The sequence below is a fragment of the Asparagus officinalis genome, chromosome 2 (assembly GCF_001876935.1).
Source record: "Asparagus officinalis chromosome 2, Aspof.V1, whole genome shotgun sequence".
Lineage (NCBI taxonomy): Eukaryota > Viridiplantae > Streptophyta > Magnoliopsida > Asparagales > Asparagaceae > Asparagus > Asparagus officinalis.
In genome coordinates this window covers 58,024,642-58,049,902 of record NC_033795.1, presented here as the reverse complement: position 1 = coordinate 58,049,902, position 25,261 = coordinate 58,024,642, and the positions used below count along the sequence as shown (strand labels likewise).

The following is a 25,261-nucleotide window of genomic DNA, read 5'->3' as shown; positions in this document are numbered from 1 at the left end:
CAAGTAGGCCTGAATTTTTTTGCCGTTAAATGAATCACTGATCGACATGACATGTCAGTGTTCTATTGTCCTGATTGATGAAGAATAAGAAGTGAAGAAAACCCCAATGATAATTAGGAAAAAAAAAGGTAAGCATAATATACACATTGCTCCCATATTTGCTTTGATTTGCACTATACAAAGTTCATTTCTCCTTGAAAGGGAAACGGTCGAATTACCTACAGGCTTTACAAAACTCATTCCGACTCTTGATTTAAGAGAACTGTTGGACGCACAAAAGTACTTAGATTTATTGTATAATATATGTATGTCACAGGGGCTTCCTCCTTTTTGGTTGCTCCGACCTGCTTCCTGCGCATATGACAATTTGACTAAATCCCTGAAATGAAGAAAACAAAAGGTACTTGACACAACAAAACCTAAACTTCGTTAATATTATGCAAATTTAGCCCTGTCATATAGCTTTTAAAAATATACCATATTAACCCATACTCAAATCATTTTCAAGCTGTAGTCCAAGCCACAACTATCCAAGACTTCTACTAGTATAATGATACACTTTTATGTGTGTCGTATCACATATGAAGGCAGGCAATGTTGCGCTGATCATGGAGACTTTTAATTCCCATCCAATGGTTTCTTCTCTCCAATATACACTGGTCCCTTTTACACAATTGATTTCCATTATAGAAGAACTGTGTGTGCCATCAAGGATCAATGTCACATGCAATCATATCATATGCGCTCAAAATCTAGTATTCTCGGTTCAAACTTCCCAAAAGCATTGTCTGAGTTGAATCCAAGATGAACTAAATTTAGCAGCGTCAGTCCAAAAAATCAGCTATAAGCACAAATCACGAAATGTATTCATGTCCAAAGATGTGAGGCCTCTAGGCTGCCTGCCATAACCGAATTGTTGAAAGAAATTTGTAGAGTTGCATCTGATGTCATGTATCACGAATCTTTTAATAGAACGAAAAGACTAATATCCCAGTGAAATGAGTGCTTCGATAAAGAATGTTGACAAGCCTTGTACTTTTAATTCTCGATATTGGAGCATTTTTTTTTCAAGTTAAAACAGATCACTCTTAATTAGCTTATGTACACAATGGATGGGCAGAATCTACTGTTTTTCAGGAGCATGGTCCTCAAAGTTGCTGTTGAAACCATAGATAAGCAAAAGAAAAGAACAATGAGCTTTATTTTCTTGAAGGAATAAGTACAGAAGGACCTCTGTACTAAATCATCAAAACAAAAGGCTCATCTTTTAAAATATATGTATTTCCTCATCCAGCAATGAGATCCAAAGTACAACTAACTGATCTAACTCATAAAATCTTTTGTTTAAAGCAGCTATTTCCTAGTTTAATTACCATAGAAGTTCCCATGAATTGAAAGGTCATAAAAAGGTCAGACTAGACTATTCTTAATATTATTGCATAGTGAATAGTAAGTGAAGAATGGACATCAGATTTTTCGTTCTGCTTGTCTATGGGTCCAACAACAGCGTTGAGGACCATGCTATTTAAATATAGTGGATTCCTCTGATCCAATGTGTAGTCAAGCTAATGAAGAGTGATTCTGTAAGTATGCTCTAATATCTGCCATTTGAAGTGGGAAGACTACCCCTCCCTCCCCCACCCCACAAAAAAAAAGCCAGACGTCTCTGAATCTCCAGAAGTGGTTCACTGTTGCTAACGGTTTGCCTCCTAAGCTACCGCTTCCTTTGTTCCCTTTGTCAACCAGCATCCACTTACAAAAATGGGCTCAAAGATTTGACAAGGTCTTCATCACAATTGAACTCCCTGATGAGAAGGATGTAAACTTGAACTGGAACCCGATGGTCACATTTATTTTTCACTGCTTTTCTTCCAAATAGTATTTCAGTCGCTAGTTTTGGTGATTTGGATAAAGAGAATACAAGAAACTAGATCAAAGACAAAAGAGAAAAGTTCTAGTCCAGATCAATTTCTTTATTAATTGCAGTGGAAGAAAAGAATCATGGGCTGGTTCAAATTCACTAAGGTTTTTTTCATGAAAACCACTTTTAAAATAAGGTGAAAATACAAAAACCACCTTTCAAGTTCAATTTATACGGAAACCATTAAAGAGGTCTCCGGTTACAATCAACCACATTGACCTATTTTTTTATGAAATTTCAATTGAAATCTTTAAAATAACCTTAAAAAATACACTGCATTAGGCGCATGACATGTATGATTAACCAAAGTTGACATATTTTTTTGGGGTATTCTTCAAGGGCATTTTGGGAATTTCAATCAAGATTTAACAAGAAAATAGGTCCTGGTGGTTGATTGCAAACAGAACTCCCTTTAAAGGTGGGGTATAAATTGAAACTGAAAGGTGATTCTAGTCTTTTCACCCTATGTTATAGGGTGGTTATTGTGAAAAATTCATTAACTTGAGCCTTTTACTGAATAGCAAAATATGTTTAAGCAAAAAAGGAACAACATTAAGGAGATCACAACTCAAAATCAATCAAAACGTTATCTGAATTTAATTAAGGAATAATATTAAGGAGATCACAACTCAGAATCAATCAAAATGTTATCTAAATTTTAATCACGGAACAATAAACAATAGTAAACATAATAAGCTAACCATTTTGATAAAATGAAACTCTAGAAGAATAATACAGTAAAATGGTGTTATTTGGATAGGGATCGTTTGGTCATCCCACACGGAAACTAAATTACAATTTAATGCAAACCTTTGCATGGAGCGTTCAATTCATCTAGGCCAGAAAGTCCGGTAATGGATCCATCCTAGAAACACAAAGAATAAATGATTAGAAGTCAGCTTCGACAAAGGTAAATTTTCAAAGACAAAGTAGCTAAGCGCAATATAAACAATAGATTTGAATCTGAGCATTGACAGTGGGGATTCAAAATGCAACACAAGGCATAAAGTTTGAAGCGTGAAACTATATTAACAGAATGGCATAATAATTTCAACCTAAGTAAATAAATAGAACAAGTAATAACAAAGAAAGATATATGTCAGTTACTGTGGACATGAAGCAAAAAAATTAATACGAGGTTCTGATAGGGGGACGAACGGTTCCGATACAAATCAGATATGACATTAACCATATAGGTATCCACTTGATATTTACAGATATGGATTTGAATATAGATATGCTCCAGTAGGAGAGCTATTTTACCATTATTCCGAATCTGCCAAAATCGGAAATGGATACAGATCATAAATGGAGATAAATAGGTATGGATACGGTTCGAGCACAAAAATGATATGATACACAAAATGAAGGTTAGCTCTTGTATAGAACATGTATAAAGATAACTTAAATTATTTATAACAATTTTCTATTAATATGAATTATTGTTATCCTTCAATTTTACTGATCCAGTTTTTTATATTCGTAGAAACAAGTTATAGATCAACAATCATCTAGTACATGAACTTATATAATGTATGATGGATGATAGATTAATAATTATTAGGCCTAGTGTGAGCTATGAAGCAATTTACCAATAAGTATAAAAATTGCCTAACAATACAACACTGTTTTAAAAAGCCTCTGCCTACGCCTAGGCCTAGACGGTACCTAGACCGCCTAACTAGCGCCTAGCACCTGGGTAGTATCTAGGTTGCTCACCTAGGTTTTGAGAGTGTTTAGGGGAGCATTGTCTTAGGCCTTGATCATCATTTTCTGTGTTGCAGCCTTCACGTCTTCCAACCTCTGCAAACTCCTTTAACCTCCAAATATATACACCTCCACTACCTCGTTCGACATTCAGCAAAGCCCCCTCAACACCACTTAAATGAAGAAATTTGCCTTTACTTCAATCTAGTATCTAAACTTTCTATAACATTGACATTTACTATCAATTATTGTAATTAAAAAATAAATAAATAAAACTCTTAGGCTCTAGGCGACGAGTCCAACACCTAGGCCTCCTAGCATTTTCTATAACCTTGTTAATTATTATTTTGGCTATTTAGTATATAGGTATGCATGGTTTATTATGGATCTAAGATTACTATCTTTTTTTTATAAATTTATATGAATCAATGTTGAAAATAACGCGTTTCGTGGCGTAAAATAGCGTTTAACGTAACGTAGCGATGACCTAACGCAACGTGGCGTTTCAAAATAGCGTAAATACCAAATAACGCGCACTATTTTGGACATAGCGCACGTTACGTAGCGTTTCTCTGTAGCGTAATGTAACCTAGGTTATTCGATTAATTTGATTAATGACCAACAGCAAGGCGATCTCCTCATGCCCAGGTCCGCAAGAAATAGGATTCGGGTTCAAATCGGCTTCTAACACTTCACCCCGAAATCAAAAAGAGAAAAAAAAACAAAAACAGAGAGAAGTAAATCAAGCTAGGGTTGTCGATCACTTACCTTTCCTCCGAAAGTTGTCTGCATCCTCAACGGGCGTCCACGAAGACGACAACGATCGGCCACGTAGACGACGACGGGCGGCCACGAAGACGACGGAGATCGCAGCTCAAGGTTAGTTTATTTCTCTCTTTGTTTTTCTTTTTTTCCTTTCTCTTTGTTTTTTCTTTCGTTTCCAGCCTTCTTTCTTTTTCTCTCCTCAACGAGAAGGTTCCAGGCTTCAGCTTTTTTTATTCTTTTCTTTGTAGGTAAATTAACTGGGAACTGCCGGTCCTTTTTTCCTTTTTTACTGTAGCTTTTTGCAGTAAAAAAATAATTGAAGCGGAATAGTTAAAAACTGTTAATTTGTTATCTTAATTACTGTAACTATTTTACTGTAGTTAAATTAAGTTAATTACCAGTAAAAAATTAACTATATTTAGGTTGTAACTTGGTGTAAGTATATGAAAATTAAATACTATAGCTATTGATTTGTGAAACATTGATAAGTAAAATGAGAGTGAGAATGAAATGTTTTTTATTTATTTTGATGATATATTGATTTGTGAAATTGAGAATTGTGATGATTATTCATATTTTTTTATTTTGAATGTTATATATCTATAAATTATTTAAATAAGAAGAAATTATTTAACCTACGTTACGCTATGCGTTATCGCTATTGTAACTTAACCGAAGGTAAGCGTTACGCTATGCATTATCGCTATTTTCAACATTAATATGAATTTAATACATATCTTTATTATATATTATAATTAAATAATTTAAAAATAGCTAAACGCCTAGGGGCCTCCAAAGCATACGCCTAGGCGTTTAGGTGCTTGGCGCTGGCTCAAACGCCTAGTCCGCTAAGTGCCTTCTATAACATTGCAATACAGAGAAAGATAGATAAGAACCATTGTAGGCATTACCACCGCTAAACGAGGAAAAGAAGGGGTCATTGCCACTGTTTTAAAAAACCTCTGCCTAGTCCACTTAGGCGTACGCCTAGGCCTAGGCGGTACCTAGGCCGCCTAACTAGCACCTAGCGTCTAGACGGTATTTAGGCTGTCCACCAAGATTTTACGAGTGTTTAGGGGAGCATTGTCTGCTTACGTGGATTACACCCTGTAGACCTTGATTGTGATTTTGTGTCGTAGCCTACACGTCCTCCAAACTCCATTAACCTTCAAATATGAACACCTCCACTACCTCCTCCGACCTTCAGCAAAACCTCATCGACCACCACTTAAATGAAGAAAAAAAAACGTCCAGAAACCGCTTAGGCATCCGCCTAGGCGACTAAACGCTGGACGCCAAGTCCGACATCTAGAAGCGCCCAGCGTTTAATGTAACATTGGTCATTGTAATCGCATGGAAAAGGCTAATGAGTAGGCGACCATCGCAATCGCATGGAGAAGATTAATGAGCAATCTTTTAGTTCTAAGAAAGAAAGCCTTCTGTTTTATTTATTTATTTATTTATTTTGGGTTTGAGAACTTGGCATATGAATTTTTATTTTTTAATTCTTTAAGTTTGCAACACCACACTACATGGGTATACATGACTGGTCATCAATAAACAGTGAGTCACGTGGTTTTGTAGGAGTTGTGGGTGCTGGTTGAATATCATTGATTACTTAGGTATTTGATCTGGATCCTTTCTTTTTTCTTTCTTTTTTTTAAACAAATTTATATCAGAATCCATATCCGACCAAATTTGGCTTTCAATATCCATATCCACATCTGTCTGATTTGAATATGGTTCAGTTTGGATATACCCTAACCATTTTGCATCCCTAGGCTCTAGTCTCAATATGATTCTACTATATGAGCTTTAATTCAACTAAGATCAAAATGGATCCCTTGATATTCATGCCCTTTTGATGCCTCCATGTACAACAAATAGTTTTTGCTTTACCCTATTTCTTCATTTACCACTTTAGAAAACAGAAGGTTAATGATGTTATTATAAAGTTGATAAAGAGGGAGCAGTACAACAAAGTCAAAATAATGAAATAAGTCTACAAAGAAGGCTTTTGAGTCAGCCTAAACACCATGCAGTGAGGGTAAAAAACAATAAAAAAAATCGAAAGTATCACACAACTATATAAGCAAACTCTTGCACTAACACATTTGTAGTTAGTACGGAAGGGGGAAAAAGATATTGGATAATAATTTTGCAGGAAAGGACATTTCCTCATTTCCACAATAGTTAAGAGGGCAAATCCCCTTTTTCTTTCTCTTTCTTTTCTTCAAGAACATTCCATAATATACATGAACATGAAATTAGGGCCCACATAATTACATATGCATTATATTTTAATTTGTATAAGGAATTAAAAGAAAATTTATAAGATTTTCAAAAAAAAATACATATATAGACATATATTTATGCACTCTATACTAACCTATAAAAATATGTTGTCTAAAAGCTAAAAGGTAAATTTTTTGTCTCCCACTTGTACACATTTTTATGGTATAATTCTAATTTTGGTATGAGGGTATTTCTAGAAAAAATGTGCCCAAATTTCATCATGCACTATTCATGCTCTGTTTCCTTTTTATAACTCCTCTTTCTTGTTAGTTGCCCTTTTCTTCTCTAAGGGGATGGACACTGAAGGAGAAATGATGGTCAGTGAGGGAGAAGTGGTAATAGGTGAGGGACGGTGAGGGAGGAAATGGGAGAGGGTGAGGGAGGGTGAGGATTGTGATCGTTCCCTCTCCTTTTTCGAGTTTCAATCCTCAATTCCAAATCCAAACACCTCTAAAATCCCTATTCCCCTGCCATTTCTCTCTCACATAAAAAAATCTAGCCATTCTCATTTTCACTAAAGATCCCATCAAGCTCATAATCAAGAAGAGTTGAAGCAATGTCAGGCCTAGGCAAAGGAGTCTAGTGGCAAGGACAAATCTTCCTCGACAATGTCATCACTGACGCTGTCACCTTTCTCCACCTATTTCTTGAGAAAGTCCTCCTCACGATCCTAGACTTTCATGGTCAAGGATGTAATCTACGCCCTCAATCGCCATAAGAGGATGAATTTTCAGATTTGTTTTACTTCCAACTTGATTCTCATATCTACAAGTGTTCATTTCTGATTGTTTGCAAATATTGTTTCTCATTTAATTTAGCTTAATCCTATTCTCCCGCTTACATTATTAGTTATAGGCTTGTTGACTTTGTTGACTGTTCCAATTTAATTTTATATCAGTATATTACAATTCCTTCTTATGGGTATGAATATAGATGTTGCTCGTTCGAAATTGATTTTTCAAGGCAATCAGACTAAGTCGAGCATCATTAAGTTAGTTTTCTCATATGTATGCAAGTTGATATATGTGATGGCCAACGATTCTTGGGGAAGTCTTTCCTCTTCATCTATTCCTCTACACTTTGTTTTCCCTCATAACGTAAGTTTAGGTAACGATTACAATAGGATTTATTAATTTTTCTAGACAAACTTTACAATGTATCTATTTGTCATCAGGCATTTATCATTAGGGCAATTGGTTGGTCTCAGATTGAGCTATCTATAGGTCTAAGATATGACTTATTCTCTCAACATCCATGTGGATTTTTATACCTTAATGTCATATTTATTTTTAATATTTAATTTGTTTCAATGGGAACCTCAGCAACTATTATTTATCACAGTTATTTCTCTTTTCCCTCAATAATCATTTCATTGACTACCATATAGCTTAAATCAAAAAGCTAGACCATGTTAATCAATGTATAATGATTCAAAAGGGTTAAGAGGTTGTATGGTTTGTTACTATCTCTCTCTTGTTTGAGAGCATTCCATAGGTAGTTGACGAGTATAGTTTCCTTTTGAATTTTATACTTTGTTCTCCCTCTTCTACGATTTTCTTGTTGCAACCTCAAAAATTTTCATTTTTTTGCATATTTAGTTTCTTCTGTCTCAGATAATATCGGTTGCAACATATACTTGCATTGGTTTCCCAACTTAGAAATCAATTACAATACTTGAATAATTATGAATAATTAAAATCTTTAAATAAAAATCTACCAATTTAGTTATTACTCGCTTGCAAGTTGTAAACACTTGGAACCATTTCTACGTAGCTAAGTTCCAGGTAGGAGCAACAGACTGAAATGAAATGACATAATTTCAGTTAAGGCACTATGTATTACAATGAAGTCTCGAGTCATCATCATTACTAATCAAAATTGTAATCTTTTGATCGTTACTCACATGATGGAGATAAATAATAGATCTTTACACATCATAGAATTATCATTGGGTAGCTAGCATTATTAAATCCTACAAACTTGTGAAGAAAAGTGACCATTAACCTTGTGGCTCTAAAAATGACAAACCAATGTATGTCACTAACTCTCTTCTAAAATTGAAAACTGAGACGTCTATGTCACTTGAGCTACAAGTGGTCATTGCCATTTGTCAATTAAACTTTGAAATTTTTAAATATCCTCAGAACCAATGTTTAAAAAAGCGAAAGTGTAAGGCGAAGCGTTAGACCTTTTAACGAAGCGAGGCCTAAGCTTCAAAGCGTGAGGCATAAGATTCACGAGGATAGCTTCAAAGCGTGAGGCATAAGACTCACGAGGCTAACTGTTAATGTATTTTAATTCCAAGATTTCTAATGTTATGAACATATAATACATTAGTTTAATAATTTACAGATAGAGACATTCGTGTCCTGGTTAGTAAGTATAGGAATTAAATATGTCAAGTATAGACGTGAATCATAATACATTAAGCTACATGCATAACATATATTTCTTATTTACACTCACATGGTCAAGATACATAAGGGAACTTTGATGTTAGTAAAAAAATCCTTTTATAGCCTCCTATCTTGTCTAAAGCGTGCACTTCAAAAGAGAAGTGCAAAGTGCACACTTCAGTTATGCTTTAAGTGATGAGCCGTTAACTTCAAGAGATAAATAACTTCTCTCTTAAATTTCAAAGCGTTTACCCTTCAAAAAAATTTGAAGCAAGTTTTAGAAAACCTTTTTAGACAATGCTGGGAACTTTCTTCTTGTCATCTACGCATGAATTTTTATAATTAGCATTTGAATTGCTTCTTGTTTCTTCATTTCATACATGTTTAAATTGTATATTACACCTAGACTTAACTACTATTTTTCCTAAATTTCATAAGTTGTGAAAAGTTACTATGATCTGTATATTTCGTAATTAGACTTTGTTACAAACAATGTGTATTAGATCTATAATCAAGATTATTGAATGTTGTTTCTCTACATATTGTCAATTTTTCTTTCAACGTCTAAGCTGCATAGAAACGGGCACGGGTACGGGTACGGGTACGGGACACGGTAAAACTGTAAAATGTTGGGTACGGGGACACGACTACATATATATTGAATTAATAATGTACATGAGATAAAAAAATTTCGCTTCATGTGTCATTAGAATTAAAATTTCGATCACATTTTTTAGTTTATTTTATCATATTGATTATCGTGAATTGTAAACTACTAATTTTTTTACTAGACATCTAAATGACTCATTAACTATATAGTTTTGAACTTGGGTATAGACTACAACGAACCCGACCCGTATCCCATTAGTTTCAAAAGACGGATGTAAAGTGTAAGCTCTATGTCCAGGAAGTCTTTGACAAGTGTTTTAAATTAACACATATCATATAATTGAGTACATGTAATAAATGCATGCATATATTCAAGAAGTGTCCATAAAGTTTGGGTACGGGAAAGTGTCGGGTACGTGTCCGGTACGGGTACGGCTTCAATAATGAAGTACCCGGGTAACATAGTTCAACGTTTATGATTGGATGGAATAATTTTAGAGAAATTTGTTTTCCTATTGTTTAAATGAAGTTCGAGTTATTCTGTTCCCCTGCATTACACGTTTTTTTTTTCTGGTAATGAAAATATGGTGTAAGAAATTTTTTGAAATAACCAATCATCTTTTCTTAATAATCTACACTAATAAATATATGCATCTAGATCATAATTGCAGGAAACATGGTTCATTTAGGACTCATGGGACAAGATAAAGAGCATAGTACACCACTTATTTAAATCAGGGATGGAGGGTAAGCTTATATAGTACACATATTCTACCTATCCTTCATTATGACGTGACACAAATGTGACCCCTCAAACACACGAACCTTTCAAGTGTCTTGGTACTCATATCTTGTTCTCTTCACTGTGAAACCTCAGATCCCTCTATTCTTACTCATGTCTTCTAAGAAAAAGATGGTTGTAGACCCTTCCTCTCTCCCTTCCTTTCTTTCAGACCTCCCCAACTCAAATCCAACCTCTTATGTCTCTTAAGTCTAATTCGAAGAAGCCCAATTTCAACCTAATGGGGTGTTCCTGGTTTAGTATTTTATTTAGGACTATGATATTTTCTAGGATTTTAATTCAAAGTGTTATTAGTTTGGGACTTAAATTCGGGTTCGAAAGTTTAGAACTGCTGGTTTGGGACGATCACTCAAATTTGAATTTTTGTATTATCAGTTCTTTAAGACTAGAGTTAAAGAGTTCAGATTTGTACCAGAAACTTCTAATGCAGTCCTACTATATATATAGCTATTGGATGAAATCCCATAAAAGTTCTAATGAAGTTTGAAGGATTCCTTAACCCTAGGATTTTCTCTCTACACTCTTCACCCCAAGTCTAGCTCGCCAACCACCAACCCAATATCGTTCCAAGCATCAAGTCGTGAGTCATCTCAACATTCCATGATCACAGTCAGCAATCAATCCTCAACCTAACATTTATTCGATGAGTACTCGATTGACAACCTTAATAATCAAGGTTTTTCAACATGGCTACCGAGGTCTCATCGATGGAGGGCAAACAAGTTGGACGCTCCATGAGATGAGTGACTGTCAAGATAACCTTATCAAGAAAGAGGGCCGACCCCTAATGATTTAGAAATCAAACTTTTATATGTTCTCAAAGTATAATTGTGAGGCTTTTTTTTTTGGCAAAGCAAAGAGCAAGGTGAGTCTCCTATCATTAAGAAAAAAGTATGTACAATCATGATGCTAAGTTCACATGAACAAAGCCCGGAGCTTAACAAGCAAATAATAGAAATAAACAAAAAAAATCAAATTACTCAATACGGCAATTCCAAAGCTTAAATGTGTCAAGCACCAAGCAGACAACTTTCGATGAAGTCAAAGGTGGATATGAAGAAAAGAGTCTTCTATTCCTCTCATACCACACCAAACTAAGGTATCCAAAAGCAATATGCAGAGCATAACTTCTCCAAGTAATTCCTTTGTCATCCTTTATTATAAAGTGCTTCAAACTCCAACTGTAGAGATCAAATGGGTCCCAGCTGACCATCAAATTTGCAAATACCTTCCTCCAAACATCTTGGACATAAGGCACTTCAAAAATAGATGGACTAACATCCTTGATACCAGCCAAACACAAAAAAACATCATAAGACAATAAATTTGTCACGCCTTATAAAGAATTCTCGTAGCGGTAGCATTTGCAAAAATGCTCTCTAAATACAAGAAGCAAGTTGAGGAATATGGCATTTGAACTGAACTTACTTAGCCCAAGCCACGCATGTCTCACAATTATGAATTGAATCCTAAGCCGACCAAAAAGTAAAGTTGTCATCTATAATAGGTGTAGCACTGGTCTACCAACATCAACATTCATGTTCGGTCGAACACTAATAATTTTATGCCACAACTCAATTATTAATGAAGAGGTCGCTCGATGGAGGTACCAGGCTTAGCATGACATTATCTAAGATACACGAGCATCCAACGGTAGATTCATATCATCCATCAATTGTTGGCCATACACATAAATCAAAGCAATATCCATCCACGAATCAACAAATAATCTTGTTGTGCACCTATTAGCTGTAACCACACGCATTAGTGTCATCATATGAAGCTGAATGTAGAGCACACTACGCCAAGCATATACTTGCACGAAAACTACAAGTCTAGATCAAACTACCCCTCACGTATGTCAATCGCATCCATTTCACCCAATGACATCACGCTCAATAACTATATCCCACAAGGCGCAAATAGACCCGACCAAGTTGCAATCGCTCAAAAGACAGATACCTAAACCGCCTTCAGTTTTAATAGGCACATCCTCTTCCAAGAGACTAATGTCGAACTTTCTGACCCCATACAAGGCCATATGAAATCTCTGAGTAGAGAGTCAATGCGCCAACCGTCTTTGGTAGTAGAAATGTGGACGTCTAGTAGAAGTGCATAGCAGATAGTACAAATTTAATTAATTCTACCCTACCCACTATAGACATGAGTTTGTGTTGCTATGATTAGGATCATCTTCGAATAAAGCAAGAAGTGGAATACACGAATTAATATTTGATCAGAAAGAATAAAGGTAACCTATATACCTAATTGGAAGAGAATTCTCTACCAGGTTTAAATAGCAGCAAATCCATGCACGGTGGATACAATTGCATCCAAAAAAGATAAGTGCTCTTTTTACAATTGATGTGAATGCCCGATAGTGCAGAGAACTTAGCAAGAACAAATTTAGTCGTTCTTGCATCTCTCTTAGTACCATGAGCAAATATCATCAAATCGTCTGTAAAGGCAACATGAGATACTGATAGACCACCAACTGAAAAAGGAGATAAACTTCCACTTCCCTCCTCAACCTCTTCATCGAGCAAGCAAGAGAGAACTTGCACGACAAAAGTGAACAATGAGCCATTGGATCTCCTTGCTAAATCCTATTCAAAGAAGTGAATGACTCGGAAGTCATACCATTGAGTGACACAGAAAAAATAGCTTGCAAGCACCCATGAGTCTAACTTCCACACTTCTCGCCAAATCCTATTGTTTGCATAACATCAATAGGAAAAGTTCCATCCACTGAGTCATAAGCTTTTCGAAGATCCACTTAATGCACGTTTAAGGTAAACCATTCCAATGATGAAGCTTATGACAAAGCTCATGGACCAAGAAAATCGAGTCTGTAATACAACGCACAGGAATAAATGCACTTCGAGAAAAAAAATCTGCCAGACGAGGCATAAGTGGCTAAACCCTGCTGACCATAATCTTTGATATAATCTGGAGTGTAAGATTACATAAAGATATTGGTCAAAAACCATCAACGAACACCCTTTTTTTAGGAACAAACACCAGTTGCGTATGGTTCACTGTTCTCAAAACTGTCATGACGAAAGAAGTTTTGCACTGCATAAAAAATATTATATTCAATAATAGGCAAGGAAAGTGCATGAGTTGTAGAGAAGAAAAGATTAATTGCAAAGTAATAATAAAGTCATCCTAATACACCAAAATTCTTCCATGTAGGTCGTCTCAGATGTTGTGAGTATACGACCTTGGTCCCCAAAAGCAGTGAACCATTACAAAAACATTATCAACAAGCTTATGCTCCAATAGACGAGCAATATTAACTCTCAATACAGCAAGTATTTCGTAAGACATGACATAGTTGTCGCATTGTTAGCCCCTCATATTCTATATGAGGATTGTCATTGAGTAGAACAGAGGGAATTTGGAGGTGGGCCCGCACTAGCTAGTTCATCAGGGTCTATACCACCAAGTGCACTATATCGATTAGAGGTAGAAGGCTTCCTCTTGCCTTTAGGCTAAGAGGCATCAACTTTATCAGGTTCGAGTTGCCAAATTGGTGTTCAAATCGACGTCAGATTGGCACCTCACGTAAGATGAATCACTATCAGAGATTGACGCAATAAATTCCTTAGTACCAAAGCTGACGCTCTCATCAACAACAAGGCTACTAGACGAGTCTTCGAGCCCTAATTCCCTCTCGCATTGTTGCTCAACTATCTTCATAATTAAAACTGGAAGAGTACCATCATCACTAGTCATTGTCTGCGAATGAATCGGATCAGGGTCCATTTGGCTGTGATGGCATAGCATGATCCCTAACGCTAACAAGCCATCAACGTGAATACCCAAAATTGTAGGTACACGAGGCTTAAAAGATGCCGATTTGATATGGGGCTTAACTGCAGGATCAATATGGGTATAGTGGGAGGTGCACTGGTTGGAGCTTTCTTTGGGACACAAGCACCTTTCTCATGGACAAATGAGCGACAAGATGAACATGATTTAGGCTTCCACTCAGAACTATGAACTCAACACATACGAGCAAACTGTGATATAGATATCTTCCTTGAAGCATCATCAAAGTATGAAGTTTTACCCAATAAGCTACCAGTTGCGCTTAGCACCTCCATTGTCAAAATTTAAAATATAAAGATGACAACTTTACCCACAATAGGATGAAGGTCTATCTCTCTTTCTCGAACTTTGAATCTGGCGTCCACTTTTGAATGATGAGTGGTTCTCTATGTAGGAACCAAATGTCTCCTTCAAGAAACTTCATCATATCACCATCATTACGGAAACAGAACGCTAGAAAACCCCGCCCCCTAGGCATATTCTCCACATCTTTCAATTGCACATTGGTTTAAAATGAGCCTACAATTCCTTAAGAAAATGTCTTTATCAGTGGCGGAGCCATTCAATAGTAGGGGTGGCCACGGGCCACCTAAATTTTTTTTATTTTTTACTAAAAAAATATGAGCTTATGTTGGTATTCAATTGACTTTGTCAAATTTGGCCCCTCATTCTATTAACTTTGTTAGATTGGCCCCTCAAACGTTTCATTTAAAACAATCCTCTCCCGAGTCCCACCCAAATCAAATCATATTTAATAATTAAAAAATAAAGAGAGAAGACTTTAGACTGGAGAAAAGAGCAGTGGCATCCTCTTTCTCTAGTTCCCCTCTTATAGATGTCAACCTAAACTTTCTCTCAATTCTTCTTTTCCCTTTCCATTTTTACTTCTATTCAAGAAATCCAACTTTAATATTTATTCAACTCTCTTGGCTTGGGTGTCTCAATGAATTTTTTTAATATCTGAAACCCTCTTTTATTAAGATAAAAAATTACTACATTTTTTGTTTAATATACTTTTTAGTTGTATATTTTTTAAAAGTAGTGACTTTATGTTTAATTTTGTCAATAATGAGGAACAAAAATTCCCTAATTTAGTGCCAAATCATATGTTTTTAAATTCTTATATTTCATTTTTTTAATCTTTCAATAATAATGCTTTTTTTAATGATTGTTGTTATGCATATATTATTGTGATTATGGATGAGAAATTATTATTATTTGCTAATGATGGAGGATGATATTCTTATGTTTATATATAAATATATATTGGCCCCTCCAAACTTGAAATCAATGTTATCGAGACGCAAGGCGCAATGCAGGGCGCAAAGGTTCCTTACACGTACCATGCGCAAGGCGCACAACGAGATGCGCGCCTCACTAATTGAAACGCATAACTCAAACTAATATTTGTCAACATCATAAGACAGAAACATATAAGCAACATATTAGTTACCTACATCCAAAATTATGAGAATATCAACTTAAATCATCAAATTATGCTAACTGAATTTTTAAAGTAACAAAAAAGATACAAGAAACATGTATTTAAATCATCAAATTAAGTGATTAACAATTATGAGCATATATTTATAATTATAAATTGTCACATAAAAAGACTAAGAAATATAATTAACAAACATAATTGTTCATAATTTTCTAGTTAGTATTCTTAATTGATATTTGCTACTTAGCATGAAAAGATGAAGAATGAATGTAACAATTACATATTTACATGTTCATAATTTGCTAGTTAGCATGTTAATTAGATAATGAAGTTACAATTAGCAAACAAGTATACTAAATTACTAATTATTGTTTCTTTTTTATAGATTAAACATGAAAAGATGAAAATAGATTAGCAACTAGTAAGAAAGAGTATATTACATGATATAAATATGTAATTATGTAAATTATTTAAAAAAATAAACGAAAAAGTACGTTACATAACGCAGGTGCGAGGCGCGCACCTCGCTGCGTGCAGCGCCCCGCCTCGCGTGCGGGGCGCATTTCCCGTAGGCCGAAGCACCCCGTGCGCGAGGCGCGCCCCTTAATAAGCCTACTTGAAATCCTAGCTCCGCCACTGGTCTCCATCCAATGAAGTATTCAAAAGCTTGCTTCCATGTATTAACAACCTTCTCAACATCAGATTTGGTAAATCGACCCATCTTAAAACCATCACAGACCACTAGTTCCATGCATGATAAGGTGTTGGGGTTTTCAACTCACTTGTCCTTGAAGAGATATGACAAACTCCCTTGCTTGAGAAGCAGTAGAGGCAAGTTGCGTGGATCTCTGACTCCCACACCCCTAGGACGACCACTCAACTATTAATCTTCACGAGGCCGACCAACATGTTGAAAACCATCAGTTAGACAAGACTCGTTATTAGTTGCTCCGACATGTTTTTAATGGATCAATATTTACTCAATTCTTCTGATATTGGCTAATAAGATTTGGAATTTTTAATTTTGATGAAATTGCACTCCGTTAGGCTAATTGTATCAAGAAGAATGGGGACTGAGTCGCAAAGGGGCTTCTTGAGTGTAGAGGAGGGCGTAGAAATGCTTGCAAAATGACCTTTTCTATCATGATCGACGACAAGGAGCAAAATTAGAGTTTATGTGGTCACGAAGATGAATCGTGAAAGGGGAGATGAAGAGATTATTTTGGGAATTGAGATTGGTGGTGATGATGGTTTCGTTAATGAATTTTAATGGACTGGAAATTATTCAAGACTTCAATAGTTCTATTCAATGATAGAGAGATATCGACATATGCAAACTTCATTATTAAACTATTGACTTTACTATGAATGAGCTTATGCTAATTTCCATTAAATTATAGCTTTTACTATAAATGGTCTCTATATACCTTTGGTTACACTTTTGATCTCCATTGCTTCCTCTACCCAAAAAAAAGTTAAAACTACTTGAAGTTTAAGCCATTTTGTAACTAATCATCGTAATAGCTAAAGAAAAACAGAAAGATATTGCCATACATATAATTCTAAACATAACCATTAGTACTAATAATTAATAAAATTTTAATAGTAAATTAATAATTTATGAAAAAATAGTTTACTTTTTAAATAATAATTATTAGGGTTTTTCAATATTAGTCTACCAAATCTTCATATTTTGAAATTAGACCCGTAAAATTTTTAATTGTTTTGAAATTAGTCTTAAATTCACCATCCAAATTTACCCTCATGAAATTAATCCCCAGCCAATTTCAGTTTCCCTCTCGTGCTCTCTTTGATATCTCGCTTCAATTTCTGAATAAGATCAAACTTTTTTCCCAAAATCAACATTCAAATTGACTAAAGGTTGAATAAGAATATAATCAGTATTGCACCCAAAAATGTTAAAACTGACGAAATCTTCCCTCAATTTCAACTAGCTGTCGAGTAAAAGGACTAATTTCAGAACACTTAAAAAATTAGGGGGCTGATATTAAAATATGCTACTTTAGAGAACTAATTTCAAAATATGAAAGATCTTGGGGACCAATATCCAAAAAAAAACTCTAATATTTATTACTAATTTAATATTTAGTATCATAATTCAATTGTCCTATAAATTATTTAATTTTCTCAAATCAAAAACTTACTATTACAGATTGTCTAAGAATCCGATTTGAATATGAGAATCCAACTTTAAATCCAAGAATCAATTTGAAAATGTTACTCCTAGCCCAACTTAGAAGGTATGTTTGATGGACAATTGTTCTAGCCCCCTAGCTAACGATCATAAAATAGTAACACCCCCAAGTAGTTTAAATTGAAAAATCCTTAATCCATGATAAAGATTTTTTTAAGCTTTCAAATTTCATAGAAATTAAAAGATGACATAATTGTATTGAACAAAGATAGAGCAATGGAGAAGAGAAGGATCTAGCTATTGTAGGAATGATGCATGTTAATTAACTGAACGCCAAATTTGGATCCTGTTTATCAATGTAAAATTCAAGGACATGGGAAAAGGTAAAGTTGTCACTAACCGTGTCATAGATTATCTTCTGACACCATCTCGCTAATGCAGGAACAAGTAACCGTCCTGCAAAATTATAGTTCGCAGATATAAGTCCAAATTTAGGATGCGGATAATAAAACAAAATTGGTAATGAGAAGCAACTAGTGTAGTAATATTTCTATTTATTAAAGTTTACCTGATCTAGATCTTTTCAGATCAAGTAACTCAGGGGAAGTGACAGATAATTTCTTAGCTTTATCTCGAGTCAATGGACTTTCCTGGAAAGAAGGGGAAAATGAAAGAAAAAGATAATTTTTTAGCTTCATCTTAACTCAATGAATAATTACATGATCTAGATCTTAAAACATTCATGATGATTTATATGATTTCTTGTATGCCAGATTGAAAGCTATTGGATAGTTATAAAATCATTTCCTCTGATGGTCTCAACAGCAGAACTTTTAGGCACTATTCTTCGCCTAGATAATGAATATACATGAAAATAAATGTAACCATTTCTCTTATTGAATAACTCCTCATGCAGGACAACTAGAATTATGCAGGAGAAAATTCCAGGCATCTTTGACATAGGTGCCTTAGTCAAATATGGTTCCATAGCATACTTATCATTTTTATCTGAGCTTTTTTCTAGTTACTGAAATTCTGGGGTTCCTCTTGATAGTATGGATCAACCTTCGGTCCTTCTCGCAAAGTGGCCTTCATTGTTTCTAGTCAATGTTCCAAGTAGGGTAAGCGCAGCGAAGTGGGAAGATGAGTACAAGTGCTTAAAAAGTTGTTAACCGTGCCCAATCAGACTCACATTTAGTGCAAAATTTGGTGCCATTTCATGTAGAGGGACATAAGGTTGACAGGAGGCCGTAAAAATTTACCAAGTTTTGCATAGCATTCTCAACTTCCCATCAATGTTGCAAAGCTGATGCAGAGGCAATCACAGATGTTTTTTGGGAGAAATCGGATCGTGCGATGCCCAGGTTATTTATGAAAAGGGGGTGATTTTCTGCCAAATTTTGATATGCAACTTCAATGGACCGTAACTTTTAATTCCCTTCATAGAATCGCTATTATTATATGTTTTCGAAAAGCTCGAAAGATACTCTACGCCAAAAATGGCACAATCGTTCTGACCAAGTTTTAGGGTTAAAAGAAATCGTCTTCATGCTCAAACTGCGTGTCAAAGAGTTTTGGTCTATTTTAGTTTCTAGTTTTTATGGAAATTCTTTTATTTCTTGAAAGTCTATTTCTTTTAGAAAAAGGCTAATTAGGCACTTTTACCTTGTTTTATACCCATATAAGGGGGATGAATTTATGTTGACTCCTTATGTTGTCTTTGATATTATTCTTAAGTTTATTGTCATAGGGTTCCTTGGGTTTGTGTCATTTTGCTCGTACGAGGACAAGTATTTATCTTCTTTGATTGTGCTTCCAACACATCAATACCCAACAACATATTGATGGTAAAAGTAAAATACTGGTGATGTTTAGGACAAGGATGAGATGATGTTGATTCAGACAATATATAAATGATGATAAATGTCAAATCTTATGCAAGGCCTGAAATAGTCTGAATGATAAATATCATTTTATTGCAAACACAAAAAGATCGGAACATAGAACTACAAAGCCAGCAGATAAAGGAGAACATAATCCTTGAAAGTATGAGCTGAAATATTCTCCAAATAATAGATCCTTCATCTTACAAAGTATGCACATAAAACCATCCAACTGTTAGAAAATTTTGAATTTGCTTCACAAGGATGGGATAAAGTGGTCAAATATGCTGATGCAACCAGTGGAAATCCATTATAGCTAATCAATGCATTGGAATTGATGAGGAATAATTCAGCTGTCTAAGGTGCGAGTCAAATGGTGTCAATGTTTTAAATATTGGATGTCGGGTTCATGTCGGACGGCTGAAATCCATGTCGGATAGCGAAAATCGAGGATATATCGGGGGACATAGACTAAATATCGGATTGCCATATCTGGTGATGCGCATATGTATAATATCATGTCCTAAATGTAATCTAAGCATTCATAAATTCAATATAAGCATACTTTATAAATTTTATAGACTAGACAAATAAAAAAGTAAAAATCAACAATTCCTTTTACTTAGCAGTCAGCGACTCAACAACAGCACAAACTGAAAGTCTAGAAAAAAATGCAAACAGAAAAAGGGTCATGAGAGTGAGAGAGGTCAGGGAGGCTTAAGTGAAAAAATGTAAACAGAAAAAGTCATTAGCGAGAGGGAGAGGGGGAGGGGGGAGAGAGAGAGAGAGGCTTACCAGTTATCAGCGATGTGAGGACCTCGAGCCTCCGATGGCGCAGGGAAGAAAGAGAGAAGGCGGCGCTGTGAGGATGAGAGGATAAGCCGAGGACAGGGAGGCTTACCAGCGATGTGAGGACCCGATGGCGCAGGGAAGAAAGAGAGGAGAAGGCGGCGCTGTGAGGACGAGAGGAGAAGTCGAGAACCACGAAAGCAAAACGACGAAGATCGCGAGCCCTAGGGTTTTTCTTTTCTTTCTTATGATCGGGGTGTCTATCGGGTTCAAAAAGAGCCTCCTATATCCGATAAAAAGGTCAAATGGGTTTCGAACCCAAACTCACACCTTTGAACCGATAAATGGGCTTATCGGTCGATTTTCAAACATGAAAAATCGGCCGACATGGCCGATATTTCGCCAATATATCCAATATCTCCCTGAAAAACGACATGCGACTTAAAATCCCCCGATTCGTATCGCTCGACCCCTCAATCCGATATATCGTCCGACATGTCCGACATGTCGGCCGATATTTAAATCTTACACATAGATATCTTCGATGCAAGGAGACTGAGAACTGAGAGTGGATCCAACTCTTGAAATTCAAATTAGACTAAAAAAGAAGTGAGCAGATTTTCCACACGAAAAATGCCTCACGGACAAGAAAATAGGACAGATAGAGGGGGACAGATGAGGTGTCCACCTCTAATTGCATAATGAGCTGGCGATGACCAGCTCATTATGCAATCAGAGAGGGATACCTCACATGTCCCCCCTATCTGTCCCATTTTCGGGTCCCTGTAGAAGCATCCTTTCCACACGAACTATGCTCATTATTGGATCAATTCAACTCAAAAGGCTAAACAAGACTGCACGAATAACCTTAGCAGTATTAGTTCTCAGATGCTTCTCCCCCTCAAATGAGACCAGAACTTACTAGGACATCTGCATTACTACCTTATCTTAGAGCGTTCTCATAATGCCGCTATGCCCTAAAACCGAAGGCAGAAAGTGGGAAAACAGCAAGAGATATTGCTTGTATGGGATCAGACCGTCTTTGGCAATCCAAAAACGAGGGCATGTAGATCCAGGTCATATGGCACAACACACATTTCAAGTGAGATTATTCTAGTTTCATCGAATAACTGCCAAAATGCATGAAAATCACCAAACAAAAAAAATCAGTGGACAATTTTTTTGGCATATAAAAAAGTAATTGTGAAGTTAACCAGTCATCTGCTAGAAGATTCTTTTATCCAATATCAAGTACAAGGTTTTTCATCAATCATAGCATGATTTATGAAGATGAAAGTAACTATAATTGTGCTTTTTTAAATAATTTTCCTTGACATGATTGAGGATCTCTGCATGATTATTGAAAAACCATTTCAAAAGTCATAACTGTCAAAACTGATCATAATCACTTTTTAGTTTAAAAATCTTAATAAATAGTTTTGTCAAGGATGCAAATATTAAAAATTCTAAACTCTGATAATGATTTACTACTAACAGGTCCAACGAGGAAACTAAGTAATCAAATCCTTGACTAAAATATGCACACGTGAAAATGACTCATAATATTAAATGTGACTAGTCTTAAGTTAGGACAAGGGATAGAATAACATGTGCATGCCCTAAAGACACTGATCATCATAACATAGGCTATATGCTAGTCCTGAAGATTAGGTTACTCAATTGGAACCATATCTTAGAAGCACCTACAGACAGATACCTGAACCGAGGTCTAATAGACAGTTCATAAAAACCTATCAAGTCATAGACTGCAATGAATTGTATGGTCAATACCAACTGTCATAATGTCAAAATGCAGTCATTGGAAGGGTTCAGATGCTTGGATCAAAGCTTCACCATTCCAGGAATAGCTTCTAGCTTTAAGCATATGATTACGATTTAAATCCCACTAGTAGTAAATGAATACAACCTTGCATTCAAATATATCTATAAATGTGATAATAATAATAATATAATAATAATATAATAATATAATAATAATAATTAATAACAACAATTTCCAGAGAGATGCCCCAAATTTAAATCAGTAAAAGAATTAATTCGTGTAGCCGACCTGACCGGTGTGGGCATAGCCTTCCTTTGGGCCATGCAGCAAATCGTTTTTGCCTAGTTGGACATGATATTAAAAAAGGACACACCTAAGAAACTGAAAATGCCACGATACAACTTGGTTAATTCAATAACTTACCAGTGAATAACTAGGTTTCCAGATTGTCTTCCTCGTACTGGCATGCTCTTTTTTCCTTCTGGTTAGCTCTTCATCTGTCAATGCTCCAGACTGATTCTCCAAGAAACAACACAACAGACAAGAAAGGCCTTTCATCCCCACTATGCATAATTTTAATTCGTATGGAAAGAGACCGTACTATGTTAAGTGACTTACATCACAGATACCTGGAAGCTCCCCAGTACTCTTTCTAGTTAAGTCTGAAGCTCTGTCCAAATGAAGTTGCGCTGTACTGCCTGAATGATTTGTGCGTTTAACAGAACACTGGATAACTGTTTTAACGGATACGCTATTGCTTCTTTTACGCAAACTGTCATCGTGCTCAGAATGACCAGCACATTTTTTGTTGATAACATCACGGGACACAGGAGTCTCTTGTTGATGTTCGGAACCTGGCTCTTCTGGTGAAAAATGAGGATGACCTTCCTGAAGGACATCTGCAGCCACACTATTGGCATGCTTGATACCACAATGCTTAACAATTCCTGAATGAATTGTGTGTTTCCTTGTAACAGATCTGCACTCATTTTGAATCACCAATCTTGAATCACGGCTGTTCCCCCTCTCGTTTGGAGCCTTAGCTGATGGTTCAAAAGCCATACTCCTTTTCATCTTCAACGAATTAGCATCACCTTCATCACAATCTTTTCTCCCTATTGAACTCTCAGAAGAAACAGTATTCTTCATGCCAGTCTTTCTTGAACGATCCCTACTCCTTAATTCATAACCTCCCAGTCCTCTTTCAAGTTTATGATGTGGGTCCTCCCTCTCTATTGGCAATAAATTACTTGAGTCCCTTTCTACTGCAGAAATGTCAGATGAACCCTGCTCCAATTGCCGGCTGATACCAGAAGATCTCATCGAAACTGCTGGAGAATCAGGTTTCTCCCAAAAATCCCCATTGGCGTATTTATCCCAGTTATATGGAAATCCAATCAAGAAACATTGCGAGACCTACTAATGACAAAACCAAAAACAAACAAAGATATAAAATTGTTCTTTGCTCTTAATCATTAGACTTAAAGAACTAACTGAATTACATAACAATTATAAGTTATGGTGAGAGAGAAAAAAAATAAAAACCTCAGGTGGGACGCCATTGAGATGAGTCCTTGCTTTGTTAATGAAGCCCTGAATCCTCACAGTGATGCCATCCGCAGTCTCCACGGTATAAGCATCAAACCGCGTGACAATCGGCGCAGAGGTGAAGACTCTCGTGACTTGTTTCCTGTTCAAAAAACCCCCCAAAAAGAACCTCACAAATTAGGGTTTAGGGATTTTCTGCAACTGGTCCGAAAAAGGAGTGAGCTTTTACCCATAAGCGTTCAATCCGCCAACTGCCAGCCTCTTCCCGCCGGAATCAGTGTCGGATTTGAGCAGCCACCACTCGAGAAGCAATACCTAGGGTTTGTCGAATTGAAATTAAGTTGTACATTTTCCATTTTAGGTAAAAAGAAAGGAAAATTGAGAAGCAGAGCGCAGAGAGAGAGAGAGAGAGAGAGAGAGAGTACGCATTTGGAAAAGGAAGAAGAAGGGGAGAAAGGAGTGGATCCGGACGGAGGAGGAGCCGTCGCCGGAGATGAGACGCTCGGCACCTGCGGCGGTTGCGTTGAGGGGTTCGCTTTTTGACTCATTTCGGAGAGAGACAGGCAAAGAAGAGAGGTCGCGAGCGAGGGCAAAGAGAGGGAAACAGTGGGTTAGTCGAGGGGTCATCAAAGGGAGGGCTTCAAGAACCCTACTACTTCCAAAAAGTTTTTTTTTTCGTTTCGGTCACACTTCCAAATCTACTCTACTGGTCGTGAACACGTGAACACAGTGCTGCACGGCGTATCATTCTTTTTTCCGTTAGGGGCTGTTTGGTTGGTTTCCTAAAAACCAAGAAAAGGAAATCGGTACAAGGAAATTAATAAAATAATATTTTTATCAATTTCCATCACTAAAACTCACCCACAACATCCAATAAAATATTATTTTTATCCTCCAACTCATCTCATTTCATCTCTATTCTTACCTTTAAAAATAAACCAAACACAAGAAATGTGTCACATCATCCAACTCATCACATCTCATTTTATCTCATTTTTAAAAATCACACACATCATCCAATAATATTGTGACAACTCATCTCATCTCATTAAACATTCCTTTCCACCCATTTCCTCAAAAAAAAACAAGAAATTAATTTCCTTAAGTACATGTCACATCATCCAATAATATACCTCCAACTCATCTCATCTCATCTATTTTCTTATTTTTAAAAACGAACCAAACACAAACAACCTCAAAACATCATCCAATAATATACCTCCAATTCATTTCCTTATTTTTTTAACCAACCAAACAACCTCAAAACAAGTTTTTAAAAAAATCACTCACATCATCCAATAATAAGGTGACAACTCATCTCATCTCATCT

General features: G+C 36.0%; 1 protein-coding gene across 3 annotated transcripts; it reads right to left on the bottom strand.

Moving 5' to 3' along the window:
• On the bottom strand, positions 93-24,615 carry LOC109831511. Of its 3 annotated transcripts, none has more exons than XM_020398845.1 (9): positions 24,357-24,615; positions 24,161-24,246; positions 23,929-24,073; positions 23,013-23,799; positions 22,807-22,934; positions 18,497-18,578; positions 18,329-18,384; positions 2,732-2,786; positions 93-379 (listed from the first exon to the last, which is right to left on the bottom strand). In XM_020398845.1, exons 1-9 carry the CDS (start codon positions 24,477-24,479, stop codon positions 372-374), a joined length of 1,470 nt encoding a protein of 489 aa, XP_020254434.1. In that variant the 5' UTR covers positions 24,480-24,615; the 3' UTR covers positions 93-371. The 3 variants fall into 3 exon arrangements, 2 of the variants coding, with proteins under 2 accessions (XP_020254434.1, XP_020254433.1); XM_020398844.1 differs by having other exon boundaries at positions 93-351; positions 24,357-24,614; XR_002244437.1 differs by lacking the exons at positions 93-379; positions 2,732-2,786 and adding an exon at positions 22,672-22,724 and having other exon boundaries at positions 18,328-18,384.

Coding starts and splice junctions, on each gene's coding strand:
- LOC109831511 (XM_020398844.1), bottom strand. CDS start 24,479: ATGAGTCAAAAAGCGAACCCCTCAACGCAACCGCCGCAGGTGCCGAGC. Junction 23,800..23,928: donor TCAATGGCGTCCCACCTGAG/GTTTTTATTTTT, acceptor TGTCATTAGTAG/GTCTCGCAATGTTTCTTGAT. Junction 2,787..18,328: donor AGAAGATAATCTATGACACG/GTTAGTGACAAC, acceptor TTGTGTTTCTAG/GATGGATCCATTACCGGACT.